This window comes from Scardinius erythrophthalmus (assembly GCF_964197995.2).
Source record: "Scardinius erythrophthalmus genome assembly, chromosome: 3".
Taxonomy (NCBI): Eukaryota; Metazoa; Chordata; class Actinopteri; order Cypriniformes; family Leuciscidae; genus Scardinius; species Scardinius erythrophthalmus.
In genome coordinates this window covers 40490870-40509420 of record NC_138223.1, presented here as the reverse complement: position 1 = coordinate 40509420, position 18551 = coordinate 40490870, and the positions used below count along the sequence as shown (strand labels likewise).

The 18551-nt window shown below is 40.6% G+C and overlaps 1 protein-coding gene across 1 annotated transcript; it reads right to left on the bottom strand.

Moving 5' to 3' along the window:
• Positions 1–474: 474 nt before the first annotated feature.
• herc56.1 (HECT and RLD domain containing E3 ubiquitin protein ligase 56.1) lies at positions 475–13242 on the bottom strand. Its single transcript, XM_081360911.1, has 24 exons — positions 12763–13242; positions 12397–12511; positions 12238–12314; positions 11896–12117; positions 11680–11771; positions 11449–11579; positions 11185–11312; positions 11010–11080; positions 10826–10932; positions 10560–10619; positions 10363–10468; positions 9957–10281; positions 9708–9871; positions 9535–9609; positions 8911–9000; positions 8742–8825; positions 8551–8652; positions 8280–8420; positions 6232–6398; positions 6023–6083; positions 1962–2032; positions 1625–1808; positions 1424–1526; positions 475–1207 (listed from the first exon to the last, which is right to left on the bottom strand). The coding sequence occupies exons 1-24, from the start codon at positions 12974–12976 to the stop codon at positions 996–998; spliced, it is 3102 nt and encodes a 1033-aa protein (XP_081217037.1). The 5' UTR covers positions 12977–13242; the 3' UTR covers positions 475–995.
• Positions 13243–18551: the final 5309 nt, after the last annotated feature.

Here is an 18551-nt window from a genome sequence, read left to right as displayed (position 1 = left end):
AACAAACATGCAGTAGGCTATAGAAGATTAACTTTATTTTAAGTCAATGTACACGAAATGGAAAACCAACAAATAAGATGGAAAAGAGACAATATATTCCACTGATATACATATAATATAGGCTATTACAATATATTTATTAGATTTTTGCAGGGTATTTACTTACTATTTTGTGGAAATGCTTCTGTTAGTTTTACTTATGCTAGTTATATTCTCTTAAACTATGTCATATTGGATGAGGACTGGATTTTTCATCTACTTTTTCATTTTGCCCTATGTTCTTTATAAAGATTTTATATTTAAAGAATTAGTTTATTATACTATTTTTTTATATATATATAGAGTCCAACATTTAGCTTGGTCCTTTTTATTATTATTTAAGCCAAACCAGGCAAGAAAAAAATATGTGTTGGAAAAATGTAAATATTTCATTGCTATAATCTTGGTTTGTAAAAATAAATAAACAAACATTTTATTATTAAGACATGTTTATTTTAATTAAGTTCATAAATACAACATGTTACATAGCATTTGAAAAAGAAACCAATCTGGTGTCAAAGCACTGTAAACAGAAAGGTCTTCCCAACAGAAATCTTTATCTGTTTGCGGATATAAATGTAAACTTTCCACCATCTCAGGTCTCCCCCACATAATTTATGTGATTCATATAATTCATAACTGAATGTGACAAGACAAGAAACATTAACAGCTATTTTCCACATATTAGGCATACAATTAAGAGTGAATGTGTGCATATTTTTAAATAAAAATATTATTTGCAAATAGTTCAAGTTGATTACAATAAATTAGTTATTTTTAGAGTTCTTCTTTTTCTTTATTCCATTATATCCCTTTAAATACTTTAATTAAATACCCCCCTAAAAATGGTTTGGTCCACCAGTGTTCAAGACATTGCTAATGCTTTGATCAAAGATCAAGTATCAAGTTATTAGATCTGTGACTTGCGTCCACGGATGATCTCAGAAGGATCTCTCTTATTCTTCCCAGAACCCCCTCTTGTGGTTGATGGCTTCAATGACTTTAGCCCTGAGTGTTTCCTTGTTTTGATTAACAGGAAGATCTAACAGAGCATGGCAGGTAAGGGCTTCTGGTAGATGATCCTGAGTAAAGTCGAACCGAGATCTCACTCTCATCTTCACCGCACTCATACCCAGAATGGGCACTTTCTCAAACCCTGTTATGAACACTTCAGAGAGGAAAACAGGGGAGAGATTTATTTGAAAGCACTCTGAATGTGTTCAGGCAAACAAGACAAAGTCACAATTTGAAAAGCATAGGAGCAGCCAGAGTAGATGCAAAAAAATTTACTTTGATTTCTTAAACTCATTTCGACAAATGTCATTTTCACTAATTACTAGACAATCACAGCAGCACTATTCAGTATAAACACTAGTGAACTTACATAGAAAGGCCTTCTTCTCATTTGGTGTCAGTTCATCAAACACCTCCCAGAAGGAGATGATGGTTGGATGCTCAGCATTAAATGATCCTTCATATGTTGTGTTCTAATGATGAAAATATATATGTAGTCAGTATTTAGTTGTTCACAATGTCAAGAGCATAGTAGTTTTGACTTTTGTTTGATATGTGCGTTATCGTGGACCTTTTTGAGGATGTCCCAGTCATATTCCTCATTGCCCACCAGAACTCCTCTCAGCTCCTCTGGCTCAAACATCTCCACCAAGCATCGGTCACACGCATTAAAGAAGCCTCTCTTGAATTCTTCAAACACTTCCTCTACTGATTTATTCAGGATATAATCCACATACTTGTCCACAAATTCTGTTCTGTTGCAGAAATTATATTTAAAAAAATATACATTTTACCAAGATTATGGAATATTATCCTATGTCCAAGATTAAGGTTAAGCAAAAATAATACAATGTTTTAGTGACAGGGTATCTCAGTAAAATTTGATTTTATAAAACTATAACCCTGACCTGTTATAATTTGTGACAACTTTTCCTGGCTCAGCTGGATCCAGTTCGACTTCTGTTCCATCCCATGTGATCTTATGTAGAAAGATAATAAATAAAAAACGTATTTTTAATAATAATGGGTCTCATTTACTAACCTTGTGTGCAGACCATTTTTTGTGCAAAATTTCCAAAAAATGTTTTTTATTTTAAACATAAAGGGGGGTCATATAATGGTACATGCACTTTTACAAGTTGATTGTACTGAAATGTGTGTTGGCAGTGCCTGTACACAACCATCATAAAATGATAAAAATCCATCCAGTGTTTTTTTTTTATCTCCTTATATGTTTTCCCCTGTCTCAAATCAAGCCGTTCGACCTAGTGACGTCACACGGTCGGACGTCCCTCCCACGATTGTTGATTGACAGCAGCGTTTCAACACAGACCCGCCCTCGCTCGTGAGCGAGGGGTCATCATAGTCCACATTGTTGATACGCTGGAGCACTGTCTATTAGCAGAATGGCGTCTAAGCGATTGTGGTGTTCTGTTCTTGGGTGTAATAAGGAACACAGCAGTCATTTTGATGTTCCTAAATCCAAACCGCTGAAGACGCAGTGGCTGAGTTTTGTTTTCGAAGGGAATATTCCCCACGATCAACAGCAATGCTTTCATGTTTGCACAAATCATTTCACACACCAGACTGCTTTACAAACGAGGTCAGAAACGTTATAAAGCTGGTTTTGCTGAGAAGCTGCTCCTGAAAAAAGGATCGGTACCAACTATTCGTGTTCCTGCTGCACCGCCAGAAGAAGAAGTGAGTAAAGTTTTATTAACCTTTATATTAATCTATCTTTATATTAATCTTTGCAAATCGCTTGCACGCTTCACGATGAATGCGGACAAGGTTTACACTCAGGGACATTACGGCATGTTTTCTATGTACGACGTTCTCAATATAATTCATAATCCCACGTTTATAATGAACAACGCGTTATGGTTATTGTGTTATTACAAACTGTGTACACAGGTGTTAAAGTTAACGTGGTAATACTACGCTAAGCTTACTTTTGTAGATGGTTTATAACAGTGTCTGTTACTGATTAAGAAGTAATGTCAAAAAAACTGTTATAACTGCATGAAGATGAATGGTAACACAAAATTCAAAATTCCGACTCCGGTTCAAATTGATACGGTTGCACAGTGTCCTCAGAGACTCCCGCTGCCATTCTTCAAAATATACCCTCAACTGTTGTCAAGGCAACACTCCATGTGTGTTGTTGTGTCGGTCAAAACGCCCCACAGAACAGAGGGGCGGGGTGAGCAAAGCTTATTATCATTTAAAGACACATGCACTTAAACGGCGTGCTGAAAAACAGAGCTGTTTTTGACCAGGTAAAATTTGTGTTTTCTTACAATACTAATGAGAATTTTTAATTAAAGTATATTACAAACTTTTAATTTAGACCCTAAAGAATCATATTAGCTTGTACAAAAATGGCATTATATGACCCCTTTAAAGGAGAACTCCGGTCAATTTTAACATTGAGCTCATTTTTTTGTACATTTGGAGTGCTGTCAATACAGAGAACAACGACAAAAATCGGTGTTGCCTACACCGAGTTATTCTATTTTTAAAATTTGCACCCTCTTGACTTCAATGGGGCAAGTACTAAACCTGCTTTTAGCCTCTTAACATCCTTGATGTGTCATTACAAGTGCACAGAAAATGTGAGTGATTCCTTCAGAGTGAACACGAGTGAATCTGACTGCAGTAGATGTGAAAGATATTAATAAAAATGATGTTATTTAAAGGCCGTGTTGCAGGGTTTTTTTTTCATCGAATTTGTGCAATTTACTTGTTGGTAATAAACATTTAAACTGTTATTCATTGTATTTTATGTTGTTGGGTATCACAAAACGGAATATAATACGAAAAAGTAGGTACTATCTTACAGCGGCTTGCAATTCTCCTTTACACCACAATGCATTGCATTACGTCACGTTGGGGAGAGAATTTAATAAAGCCCGGCTAGCCCGCCTTGAGAGCATTGAGAGTGACTAGAGAGACGAGTAACTTAGTAGACGAGACGAGAGTATTCAGATAGCGCAGATTATAGATAAATAGATAAAAACATAGACATAGATAGACAGACAGACAGACAGACAGATATAGATAGATAGATAGGCTAGTATAGAGAGAGATAGGCAGACAGGCAGATAGCATAACGTTAGCATAGATAGCTAGCAGCTAGATAGATAAATATATTGAAATATATAGTAGGTAGATTGACAATGGTGAACTACTGTGTTTGTGCTGAGTGTAAAAACTGGATGCTGAGTGAGGCACGTCACATCTGGTCGCGGGGTGAGCTCCTCGACCAGCGACCAAAACGCACTCACTTCCCTACAGCACAAGCTTTCTAACGCAGTTTCCAAGGGACGGCACCGCCGGCGCCCACACAAGCACCTGCCAAACACAGCGACAGACACGCGGCGGCTACGTTTGCAACAACATTTTCACCGGAGGAAGAGATAAACGCTAAGAAACGCCCATATAGCTAGCATGATGCCTTCTATTTCTACAGTAGATGACAAAGACAAAGTTTACCAGTACTACGTCTACAACACTATGACAAAGGTAAGCGGTACTTATCTGAACTAACGTCATGATCACTGCTACTAGATATAAAGAAAACGTTGATTTTTCACTCGGTGCTATTCAATGACAGTAAAAAAAAAGTGCCGTTAGTGCACTGTTGCTCGTAGACTATTTTTTACAGTCTATGGTAGAATAGCTCCAGTGCTCATTTCTGCGTTGCTAAATGAACTCACCAGGACACTTCACCAACTCTCAACACATTCTCTTCGGACCATGCATTTAATTATTAAGTATTTACGACATTGTGGTGGCGTTCAAGTGCGTTTAACTCGTAAATACGATCTATACGAGATGACTTGAACGCACCATAATACTAGGCTGAGGCTAGCTTTCCTCCACTTCTCCCCAACGTGACGTCATCACCCAATTGCGTAAAAAAAAACGTTAATACCAAAAACGTAAAAAACTGGTCTTTAAAACCATTTTTATGACATTTTAAAAATGATATACATATCTTGAGTGATTTATGTACCCATTAATCGACAGTGGTGGTTAACCTGCAACATGGACTTTAAGCCAGCGCAAATACCTGTGTTTACATCCTGTTTTCGGGTGAAGTCCAAAGTAGTCGATTCCCGAGTTCACGCGCGTGATCATAGGTACTAAACCTACGCGTGTGAACTCGGCAATCGACTACTTTGGACTTCACCCGAAAACAGGATGTAAACAGGTATTTGCGCTGGCTTAAATAACATTTTTATACATTTCTTTCACATCTACTGCAGTCAGATTCACTCGTGTTCACTCTGAAGGAATCACTCACATTTTCTGTGCACTTGTAATGACACATCAAGGATGTTAAGAGGCTAAAAGCAGGTTTAGTGCTTGCCCCATTGAAGTCAACAGGGTGCAAATTTTAAAAATAGAATAACTCGGTGTAGGCAACACCGATTTTTGTCGTTGTTCTCTGTATTGACAGCACTCCAAATGTACAAAAAAATGAGCTCAATGTTAAAATTGACCGGAGTTCTCCTTTAAGATGAAATTTCATAGATAATTAATCCTAAATATATTTCATCATAAAAGATAAAGAAATTGTCGAGTTTTAGCTCAAACTGCAAGGTTCCTCTGCATAAAAATGCAGATCCGGTTATGTACAGCTGTTTAATGGGAGGTCTGTAATCTGGGTGTGTGTAAAAGGTGTTTCTTGTGTTTGAACTGGTTTTTATGTTTTCTGTTTTTTTTAACTGGTTTCTGCAGAGAGAAATCATTAGCCTTTAGAGTGCAGAAAGTCCTTATATGGAGATGGTTATGTAAAATATGTATAAACTCACATGTGGTGTGAATTAGGTGAACATTTCTCATTAGAAGCACTACTGTGGGTATAAATTTTAATAATCCACACAATTATTAGTGAATGAGACCTGATGTCTTTAAAAGCTACATTACAGCACATGATAAAGCAAGAATCAAACAAACTAACCGTGAATAATGCGCCTATTTCCCTCACGTCATCGCTGTAGTCCAGGATGTACCGCAAACTCCTGAGAATATCATGTTTCAGATTCATTAAACAATGTTACTTAATGATAGATAGCAGCACATACATAGAACATGGAAGTACATTTTAGCAGTCATTATACAAAAATATACCAAGAGAATCAAGATAACATTGATTTTAAAAACACTCACTTGCCAAGAACCGGACTGAACTCTATCAAGTCTTCAAGACATGGTTTGACATTGAGAAGCTTCTTGAACAAAGCTAAAGGAAAAGGCAGATTCACTACAGAGTTGTTGTTGAAGGCCAAGCCACACAGAATCCCAAACAGGAAGTACTTCTCCTTCTCCACGCTGAGCTGGAGTGGGGTAATAAGACTTAGTGGTTAAAGCCAAAGAGAACAAAATGGGAAAACACAAAAGTGACATTAGGTATATTAGCGCTAGTTTCCATTGTTTTCTATGTAAACAATCTAGATGTACATGTTTGACCCTTGTGCTCATGTCTTTTGTAGAGTCTAGCACATCACAGCATTTTAAAAGAAATTCACCTTTAAAAAAAAAAAGTCTTGAGACCTTGGTCCTCCCCTAACCCCTTAAGCCAGTCTCACACTGTACGATTTTGGCCATCCGTTTTAAACGAATTTTGTGAATCCTAAACGATTCCTTGAATCCTAGGCCAAAGTCTTTGATCATTTGACATGTTCACTGACAGACAGCTGTTTAATGACTATTGCAATCAAATTTTACCTCAAAATTCTGACAAATCCTCACAGTCCTCAATCCTGCAGTGTGACTTCTACGAAATCAAAAACCAATAGGACAGCAGAACCAGTCAACAAACCACCACTTGCTCTACACACACGTCTTCGGGTTTTTTTTTTTTTTTTTTTTTTTTTCAAGAGAAACCAAGATCCAAATGAATAAATGTAAATGCAGCTCACGTCACCGAAAATGTCGGTGGTAACAGAGTGTGCAAGTAATTAACGTGTATAAACTCCATGAGTTCACACAGATGTAAGATGTAACAGTGTATTTTGTTTATTGCGCTCCAATTAATAAACATTGCTTCAAATTAGCTTCCTGTGGTGTCTCATTCTTTGAAGTTCAAAGAATACAAATATGAAGTCCTAATATGGCGAGAAGTTTCACTCACTACACTTCCGGCTTCTGAACTGGTTGCAGTTCCACTCTGATTCCATATGAGGGCGCTCACAGGACGAGTGCAGAAAATCCACTTTTCTCAGGATATAATTTTTTGTTTAGTAATTTGAATGTTGTATTCGAAAGGAGATGCAAAGAAATTACACATTGCTGGGTGTTAGATTTTTTAGAGTCACTTATTTGCTTTAAAAAGTCTTTTTTAAAATGTCAATGACGTCAGAATGCTGACATCATTAGCAGAATGCTAGCGTGTTATGGGCAACAACAACTCAACCTGTAAGAAATCAAAACGACATAAGTACTCGTTCATTCAACTTTCGACCTAAAACCCATGTTGAACTTGCAAAATCTACAATCAGATCTGAGATTTCTCAACGGCAATCGGGTGAAATAGACAAATTTAGCCGTCTAGCCCCATTGACTCCCATTCATTTTGCACTCATGGCGAGCGCACCCAGTGGAACTCTGGTGGTACTACAACCAAAATTCGGTACAATAGGGCTTAATAGGGAGTGGGCAGGCTCTCCGTAGACGGGCTCTGATACCTTGCAGACACAACGCACAGATTGTCCATAGTCCATATTGTTGCATGGATTAAGCATGGCTAAGCACCATTAAGCTCTGTCCAACACATTACAATCCATTAAGCATGGTCAGCATGTTCTTGCAAGATATTGCACATAGTGCATGTTTAGCATGGTCAAAAACTGTGTGCTTCACCACTACCAATAAACCCGTTGTCTAATTACCCATGTGCTCCTAATATACCATTATCAGAATGCCACCCAGTGGACAAATATATAATTGCATTAAAATGGCTCCTACAAGTCTTCTTCTGTGTCTATTTTCAACGCGTCTTTCTTGACTGCTGTACAGTTTGACATTAATGACAACTGAGATCCCACAGTGTGAAACAACGGGGACCATGTTCGTACAGTCTGACCAGCAACAGTCATAAAGGACTATTATAAATCGTACAGTGTGCACCCGGCTTTAGGTATGTAACTTGACTTAACTAAACTTTGTTACCACTATTGACATCTTTAGCATGACTTAATGAAAAGTCTTTGCCTTACCTTTGTGGGGAACCAGCTCAAAGTATTGCTGTCGTTCTCCCTGAGCAGCTGAGATTCTGGCGCACAAAGCTCTTTAAACACGTTGAGAAAAAGGTCTCTCTTGTTCACATCTGTTTTTCTCAAATCCTCTGTGTAAAACACCTGTTAGATAACCAAAATAATGAATTCATACTGAAGCTCGTAACAGTTTGTATAATAAAACTGAACGCAAAAAATAACGTATGTTGTAACGTATGTTACTGAATCAAAATATGGTTTTTGTTTTCCTTACCGCCAGCCAATATCCTCTGAGATGTTGCTTTCTGGCTGTTCTCAGCTGAGAGAAACAATCCTCCAGCAGAGCTGTGCGTCTCAGAGTCAGCTCAAAAGAACCCTGCAATTAAAGCATTTCATTCTGTGATTAAAAAGTACATGGACACAAAAGTAATTTCCAGGATTTTTTTTAGGGCAAGACAAAATTACCTTCCATACTCTGTTCTTCATATAGCTACATTTGGCCTCCAGGTTAAAGATGCATGGAAGTGATATGAGATTTTTTAAGATTGTCTGTAACGGAAGAAATAGTAACATCATTCTTACTTGATCTGAAATGTGCATACATGTCAGATATGGCCAAAAGACTTGAGCTCACATTATAGTAGTTTTGCTGTGCCACCAATGCCTGGATTTGTCCAGCCCAGGTAAACCACATGTTATTAGCATCTTCATTGATGGTTTGCAGCTGTTGATTTGGGGAAAACAAAATAGTGGGAATTAATGGTTGATCAATATATCACAACCAATACAGAAATTATCAGCAGATAACCATGGGTAAGAGGAGTAGTAGTGCCCTCTTGTGTCACTTCTAAAATCTAACAACAATCTTGTCAATTGATAGTTTTTTTTTTTTTTCAAATATAAATTGTGTGATTTCAGTCATTTTTGTATGATAAATACAGTGATTGCTGCCATATTTACTTTTATCTATATATTAAAAAGATATACCATAAATCAGAGGTGTCCAATCCCTCACTGTCCTTCAGAGTTTAGCTCCAATCCCAATTAAACACAACTGAAACAAGGTGTTCAAGGTCTTCAGGATGACTAGAATCTTCTAAGCAGGAATGTTGGGACAAGTTGGAGCTAAACTCTGCAGGACATTGGCCCTCCAGGAGTGGGATTGGACACCCCTGCAGTAGATGATACAGTAACATCATCGGCCATTGAAAGCCCATATAGGTTGACCAGTAGAATTTCAAATTGTTTTCGTTCTCACCACATCTAGGAGACCATTGACCTCATGAACGATGAAATCACTCTTTGTGATGTCTCTGTGGGCACTGCGGCAGACCTTTACAAAAGAAACACTGTTATTGAAACTACTATCACAATAATATGGTTAAATGTTTCATTTTGATCTAATTTTGATCTAATGTTTAATAAAGGCACCTGATAGACCATCTGAAGGATCCGCACATATTTCGGCAGGTGTGTCGCTATGTCCCAGTCCATCTTGACAACAGAAATCCTGCCAATTAACATAGCAGACTCTTTTTGAAATAAGTCAACCAAGTTTTTGAGCATATCATCAGGGAGTTTGGACCAGTACATCTCTGAGAATACAAGATGCATATAACATAAAATTACAAATAAAACAAGGACAACAACACAAAGGATGTAAATGTCCTCCAGCTTTACCTAACAGCTTGCAATCAGCAGGATTCAGATCAAGGATTTTGGAGGCCATTGCTTTAGTAAGTTCAGTTCTTTGTTGTTCCTGGAGTCCTCTGATGAGCTCAGGGAGGAGAAGGTAAAGTCTCAGAGCTTCCACACCAGCTGGATTGCGAGCAGCAGGATTCAGATCAAGGATTTTGGAGGCCAGTGCTTTAGTGAGTTCAGTTCTTTGTTGTTTCTGGAGTCCTCTGATGAGCTCAGGGAGGAGAAGGTAAAGTCTCAGAGCTTCCACACCAGCTGGATTTGGATTCAGATCCGGCAGCAGTTTCTGTTGAACTACCCTCACCACCTGAGGTATGAAAAAGCATCAACTGCATCTCATTGTTTAAAATGTAATGAACATTTTTGTAAATGCTGGATTTACCATTACCTCTGAGATCAACCTTTCATTGTTTGATAACTTCGCAAAGGATGTTTTAACCAGATCAAAATCCAACCCACAATGCTCCTCAGACATCTGATAATGTTCATCACAACTACAAAGACAGACACTTGCATTAAGTCATTTTAGGCACAAAAAGGAGGAACTACTACATAAGACTGCCTAATTCAGATTAGGATATTTACCTTGTTTTGAGGAAACTTCCATTCAGAGAGGCAGCTGAGGAGAACACATTGTTTATGTCCCTGTAAACAACAAAACATAAATAATGTTTTTATAGTCTATTGATTTTAATTCCTGTATAAAATTCACACCTCGTTGGCACATATTTCTTGATTTAATTATGTTAAGAAAGATGTTAAGAAAGACTATTTCATGGACCTAACTCAGGTGCCTTAAGCATTAGTATCTCAATGGAAGCACTGTTGTTAAAACTGAGTTAAACACTCACTTCTTTATCACTTTCCATGAATCACTTCCAGACACCCATCGGTCAATCATTCTGTCATCTAATGTCAAAATCCTGCTTGGATTTGGTTTAGACTCATTCCCAAGTTTCTACAATATACATAAAAAACATAAGTAACCACAGTGGAGCAATAATTTAATTGTAAAAATAAATGTGTGTAATGTACCTTGGAAAACAAGGCAAAGGAATGATTCTCCCCAGCAATCAGTTTTTCAATCATATATGCATGATCACATTCTGTTTGCAATAAAAATGTAGTATAGTTAGCTTAGTTTAGCAACATCATGAGAAAAAAAGTATTCCTAAGAAAGTAGCCTACTGCTAAAAGATGATTTAATTACCAGTTGAGAGATCCACAGGGAAAGGCACAGACTGCTTAATCATTTCTCCATTTCCCAGCTTCCCTTGCATCCCACATCCAAATGAATAGATCAGCTTTGACGATTCAACTGATAAGAGTGTGTGACGTCTTTATTCAAGAAAGAATCAAATGCCTGATTACTGAGCTGATCTCAAACGTTAGACATGATAACCATGTGAAGAAATATAAATAAATCTGCACTACTGCACTGAAACACTGATTGCTTATGAAAAGTCTAGTTTACCTCCCACATGTGACCTGTGACACTTTCGATCCCCAAAGTTCAGCAACCACCCGCGGATGATGTTCGTCTTCAAATGAGTTGTGCCCAAGCTGGCCAAAACCTCCTGATCCAAATGTGAAAACTGTGCCGCCCTGAAACACAAACAATTAATTACATTTTCTGTCCAGTTTGTTGTATGCTAAATATAGTATTATTTATAATATGGATATATAAAATATTACAAAACACTACCTTTGATAGAGTGGCAGTGTGTTCCCCTCCACATGAGATGGACACAGTTTTCTTTCGGTTCAGACTATTTACAACCGTTGGGACGTGTCTGTCTGTGGTGGAAAAACAGTAAATTCATCATTCTTTAATATAGGTTTAACACAGTATTGCACAAATGTAGTGCATTTATATGTGCTTTTATATGACTGATTTAGTTACATGATGAAACATTCAGACCTGTAGTGTCTCCGAGGCCCAGCTGTCCTGCCGAGTTCTTTCCCCATCCGAACACGACTCCAGAGAGAGACAACACAAAGCTGTGGTCTCCTCCAGCGCTGATCTGAGCCAGTGGGATCCCACACAGACTCTTCACAGGTTGAGCTGACAGAGAGCTGGGCTGTTCTTTCTCCAAACCCAGCTGACCGTGAGTGTTATCACCCCATACAAACAGCTGACCATCTGAAAGACCAACAACAGCTGTGTATATCCACACTCAAATGCCTATCAATTCATGTCAATCATAAGAAGTCAAAAGATTAAAACAAAACTGCAGCTGTTAGATGAAATGGTTGTGAATACCCTTGGTTAGTGCCATTGAATGCTGGTCTCCACACGCGATCTGAATCACCTGCCTGTTTTCCAGACCTTTAAGAGGACTGCAGAGAAAAGACAATCTGTCTGTCAGACATATGTTATTATAATTCAAGGTAATTTATACTGTTATGCCTACATAAACACCTGCACACAGTAGATTTGTCCATAATGAGAACTCTTCCTCCATAAACAAGAAAAACGGCACCAGCTCCTCCACAGACAATCGATCTGATTCTGTCCTTCTTCAGCTGTAGTTGCTCTGGAGTTAATAATATTTGTATCAGTTCAACTTCTGTTCAGACAGTAGGTATAGCATACAAACAGACACTTAAATAATTATAATTAATTCCATAAGTCACAAATATTATACAGTATAGCAACTCATGTAGGCTACTATTAAATATAAGGCTATACATGAAAATAAAAGATTTAAGACTTTTATCTGTTAAGTATTATATAATGATATCAACTTTATGAATGAAAAAGGGTGTAATTTAGTATATAGCCTACTTAGTTTTCCATCGTGATCACAGTTTTCACCGCGCAATCTCAGGACCGAGACTTGCCCATCCCGGATAAATCCAACAAAACTCCTTCCAGCTGACATGTCCTGAACTGCTGATTTCGGACACACGGATCGTATTCCACATTTGCCATGTTTGACTTTGTCAGGCTGTGAGAGACCGAAGCATTCTCTGACCTGCGCTCCCCAGTAGCACAACATGTTCACGGCTGATGGATAAACCTTCAGACTCTAGCAGCGTCTTATGCATCCGAGGACAGAATAACACACTCTCGTTATATACAGCCTAAATCGAAAACGAGAGTGAAACTGCTGTTAAGCAAGTTCTCGACTATTTAGCGAGTTCCCACGAAACGAAAGTGTTTGTTGTTATTCTTCCGCGTTTAGCGAGTCAGAGACGAATTAATTGATGATGATCGGAAAACGAAAGCAAAATCTAGGTGAAGCTCCTCCACACCCATAGGCGTAATTTGAAGGTGGGACATGTCCCCACCATTTTTTGCCAGGGTCGATTGTGTCCCCACCACTTTTGAAACATCTCGCGGCACGGATAGCCTAATACAAATAAATAAAACATCTCCAGTTAACTCTAGCAGAGCATTAATTTCGTTCGTCTGTTAAATAAGAGGCGATCTAGCGCTAAAATGTTTTGTTTTTTAAATCAAGTGATCAAAGTGCTCGTTGCCGCTGTGATCGGTAGCGCGGATACAGTGTTCTCTTGTGGCTCGCGCACAGTCTTCACACGGACGCGCGCTTCAATCCGTTGCGGAGAGCTAGCCTATTCGTTCCGATGAAATCACAAAACAAACTGCACACAAACGTGCCCCTGCTTGATATACAACCACTGATAAACATAAAATCGGTTTTGATGAGGAAAAAAAAGATATACTTCTTTGAGCTCAAACACGCTTGGCAAGAATTCTACCACACACCGGACCAGAATAGTCGACTCGGATCTATTTATTCACGTGAAAATTCTCGGTACTAACAACATATATTGGATCTCATTAAACGACAAATTAAACACAATGTAGCTACTATTTAAATCGCTGAACATCGTAATGTTATATGTAGGCTACATCCGATTTATGATTCAGCATTGTATTAGCAACCAGTGTATCACCCCAGGGTGACTGACCACCATCAAACAAACCAAATGTGGTGGGACGATTATTAAGTTTGTGTGGGACAATGTGGGACTGTGGGGCATGTTACCCTAGCCGTTAACGGCTATGATGTTACCAACACATAACCTTAAACTGTTATAGCCTATCTAATTTAATAAAAAAACTGTTATTAATTAATTAAACTGTTATATGTCTATCTAATTTAATAAAAACATTTGTATTATGCGTTTCAGCTGATAAAAATACTTTGTAGTCCCTTCCAGAAAACACCATCAAACATGTCTTTATTTTACATGTCATTTAAATTCAACATCACTGAGCCCAAAGCACGCAGGCATATAAAATTCTTAACTGGGTAACCTAACCATTTTTGAAACCAACAAAATAAATAATGAACAAATAAAATATAAACCCCTCCTTGAACTGCCACCTTAACGTGGTGGAGGGGTTTGAGTACCCGAATGACCCTAGGAGCTATGTTGTCCGGGGCCATATGCCCCTGATAGGGTCTCCCAAGGCAAACAGGTCCTAAGTGACGGGTCAGACTAAGAGCGGTTCAAAAGCCCTTTATGAGAAAAATTATATCGAGGACCGTGACGTCGCCCAGTATGGCGCAGCCGGGGCCCCACCCTGGAGCCAGGCCTGGGGTTGGGGCTCGCATGCGAGCGCCTGGTGGCCGGGCCTCCCCCCACGGGGTCCGGCCGGGCTCAGCCCGAAGGAGCGACGTGGGGCCACCTTCCTGTGGGCTCACCACCTGCATGAGGGACCGTAAGGGGCCGGTGCTGAGAGGATCGGGCGGCAGTCGAAGGCAGGGACCTCGGCAACCTGATCCCTGGACACGGAAGCTAGCTCTAGGGATGTGGAACGTCACCTCGCTGGCGGGGAAGGAGCCTGAGATTGTGCGTGAGGTTGAGGGGTTCCGACTAGAGATAGTTGGGATCACCTCTACGCACGGCTTGGGCTCTGGAACCACACTCCTCGAGAGAGGATGGACTCTTCACTACCCTGGAGTTGCCCATGGTGAGAGGCGGCGGGCTGGTGTGGGTTTGCTTATAGCCCCCCAGCTCAGCCGCCATGTGTTGGAGTTCACCTCGGTGAACGAGAGGGTCGTTTCCCTGAGCCTACAGTTCGGGGATAGGTCTCTCACTGTCGTGTGTGCCTACGGGCCAAACGGCAGTGCAGAGTACCCGGCCTTCTTGGGGTCTCTAGGAGGGGTGCTGGAAAGTGCTCCAACTGGGGACTCCGTCGTTCTACTGGGGGACTTCAATGCCCACGTGGGCAACGACAGTGACACCTGGAGGGGCGTGATTGGGAGGAACGGCCCCCCTGATCTGAACCCGAGTGGTGTTCAGTTATTGGACTTCTGTGCTAGTTACAGTTTGTCCATAACAAACACCATGTTCAAGCATAAGGGTGTCCATCAGTACACGTGGCACCAGGACACCCTAGGCCGTAGGTCGATGATCGACTTTGTGGTCGTTTCATCTGACCTGCGTCCGTACGTCTTGGACACTCGGGTAAAGAGAGGGGCGGAGCTGTCAACTGATCACCACCTGGTGGTGAGTTGGATCCGATGGCGGGGGAGGAAGCTGGACAGACTCGGCAGACCCAAGCGTACTGTTAGGGTCTGCTGGGAACGTTTGGCCGAGTCTCCTGTCAGAGAGATCTTCAACTCCCACCTCCGGCAGAGCTTCGACCAGATCCCGAGGGAGGCTGGAGATATTGAGTCCGAGTGGACCATGTTCTCCACCTCCATTGTCGAAGCGGCCGCTCGGAGCTGTGGCCGTAAGGTCTCTGGTGCCTGTCGAGGCGGCAATCCCCGAACCCGGTGGTGGACACCGGAAGTAAGGGATGCCGTCAAGCTGAAGAAGGAGTCCTATCGGGCCTGGTTGTCTTGCGGGACTCCTGAGGCAGCTGACGGGTACCGGCAGGCCAAGCGAACTGCAGCCCGGGTGGTTGTGGAGGCAAAAACTCGGGCCTGGGAGGAGTTCGGTGAGGCCATGGAGAAAGACTATTGGCTGGCCTCGAAGAGATTCTGGCAAACCGTCCAGCGCCTCAGGAGAGGGAAGCAGTGCCCTACCAACGCTGTTTACAGTAGAGGTGGGGAGCTGTTGACCTCAACTGGGGATGTCGTTGGACGGTGGAAGGAATACTTCGAGGATCTCCTCAATCCGGCCGTCACGTCTTCCATTGAGGAAGCAGAGGCTGAGGGCTCAGAGGTGGACTCGTCCATCACCCGGGCTGAAGTCACCGAGGTAGTCAAGAAACTCCTCGGTGGCAAGGCACCGGGGGTGGATGAGATCCGCCCTGAGTACCTCAAGTCACTGGATGTTGTGGGGCTGTCTTGGCTGACACGTCTCTGCAGCATCGCGTGGCGGTCGGAGACAGTGCCTCTGGGATGGCAGACCGGGGTGGTGGTCCCTCTTTTTAAGAAGGGGGACCGGAGGGTGTGTTCCAACTATAGGGGGTCACACTTCTCAGCCTCCCTGGGAAAGTCTATGCCAGGGTACTGGAGAGGAGAATACGCCCGATAGTAGAACCTCGGATTCAGGAGGAACAGTGTGGTTTTAGTCCGGGCCATGGACCACTGGACCAGCTCTATACACTCAACAGGGTGCTGGCGGGTTCATGGGAGTTTGCCCAACCAGTCCACATGTGCTTTGTGGATTTGAGAAGGCATTCGACTGTGTCCCTCGCGGCGGCCTGTGGAGGGTGCTCCGGGAGTATGGGGTCCGTGGTCCTTTGCTAAGGGCTGTCATCCGTTCCCCTACCCCAATGATGAGAGATGTTGATGTAGCCTATTGGCTTAAAATACGCTTATTCTATTCTGTGTGTGGATGAACTAAAACAGCATCAATTTGATAAATATTAGAACCTCAGTGTGTCAGAAAAATGGGGGGAACAGAATCCGACGGTAAAAAAAACAAAAACAAAAAAAAAACAGCTGTCGGAATCCGTTCCCCCACTCCCATTATGAGAGGTGTTGATGTAATGGCTTAAAAATGCTGATTTTATTTTTGTGTGTGGATGGAGCTTAACTTGCATCAGTTGTTATATTTTTTGCCTTGTATTATGATAGGATAGTATAGTATCAAGAAAGTTCGACGAACCGGGACTTGAACTCGGGTCGCCTAAAGTGTAGGTACACTGGCCACTAGGCTATAGACGAGAGTAATTAATCAGTTTCTGATAAATCTTAGAACCTTATTGTGTAATAAACACAGGGGGAACAGAATCCGACGGCAAATAGTTCAGCTGTCGAAATCCGTTCCCCCACCCCAATGATGAGAGATGTTGATGTAGCCTATTGGCTTAAGATACGCTTATTCTATTCTGTGTGTGGATGAACTAAAACAACATCAATTTGATAAATATCAGAACCTCAGTGTGTCAGTAAAATGGGGGGAACAGAATCCGACGGCAAAAAAAAAAAAAAAAAACAGCTGTCGGAATCCGTTCCCCCACTCCCATTATGAGAGGTGTTGATGTAATGGCTTAAAAAATGCTGATTTTATTTTTGTGTGTGGATGGAGCTTAACTTGCATCAGTTTTTATATTTTTTGCCTTGTATTATGATAGGATAGTATAGTATCAAGAAAGTTCGACGAACCGGGACTTGAACTCGGGTCGCCTAAAGTGTAGGTCCACTGACCACTAGGCTATAGACGAGGGTAATCAGCCAGTTTCTGATAAATCTTAGAACCTTATTGTGTAATAAACACAGGGGGAACAGAATCCGACGGCAAATAGTTCAGCTGTCGAAATCCGTTCCCCCACCCCAATGATGAGAGATGTTGATGTAGGCCTAGCCTATTGGCTTAAAATACGCTCATTCTATTCTGTGTGTGGATGAACTAAAACAGCATCAATTTGATAAATATTAGAACCTCAGTGTGTCAGTAAAATGGGGGGAACAGAATCCGACGGCAAAAAAAAACAAAAACAGCTGTCGGAATCCGTTCCCCCACTCCCATTATGAGAGGTGTTGATGTAATGGCTTAAAAAATGCTGATTTTATTTTTGTGTGTGGATGGAGCTTAACTTGCATCAGTTTTTATATTTTTTGCCTTGTATTATGATAGGATAGTATAGTATCAAGAAAGTTCGACGAACTGGGACTTGAACTCGGGTCGCCTAACGTGTAGGTCCACTGACCACAAGGTTATAGACGAGAGTAATCGGCCAGTTTCTGATAAATCTTAGAACCTTATTGTGTAATAAACACAGGGGGAACAGAATCCGACGGCAAATAGTTCAGCTGTCGAAATCCGTTCCCCCACCCCAATGATAAGAGATGATGATGTAGCCTATTGGCTTAAAATACGCTTATTCTATTCTGTGTGTGCACTGTTAGCCCGGACAAGTTGAATCTACTTAAAAAATGTGAGCAAACTGGTTGCCCTAAAATAATTAAGTAATGGTAACTTAAAAAAATTTAGCTAATTTAACTTAAAATGTTTTGTAATATCAATTACTTTGCAGTTATTACACATAGTATATTTAAGTTCAATGTACTAGCCCAACGACTTAAAAAATGTGAGCAAACTGGTTGCCCTAAAATAATTAAGTAATGGTTACTTAAACTAGAAAATTAAGAAAAAAAGCAAATAAAAGTACATTCATACAATTTTCTGTTTTATTTTAATTTT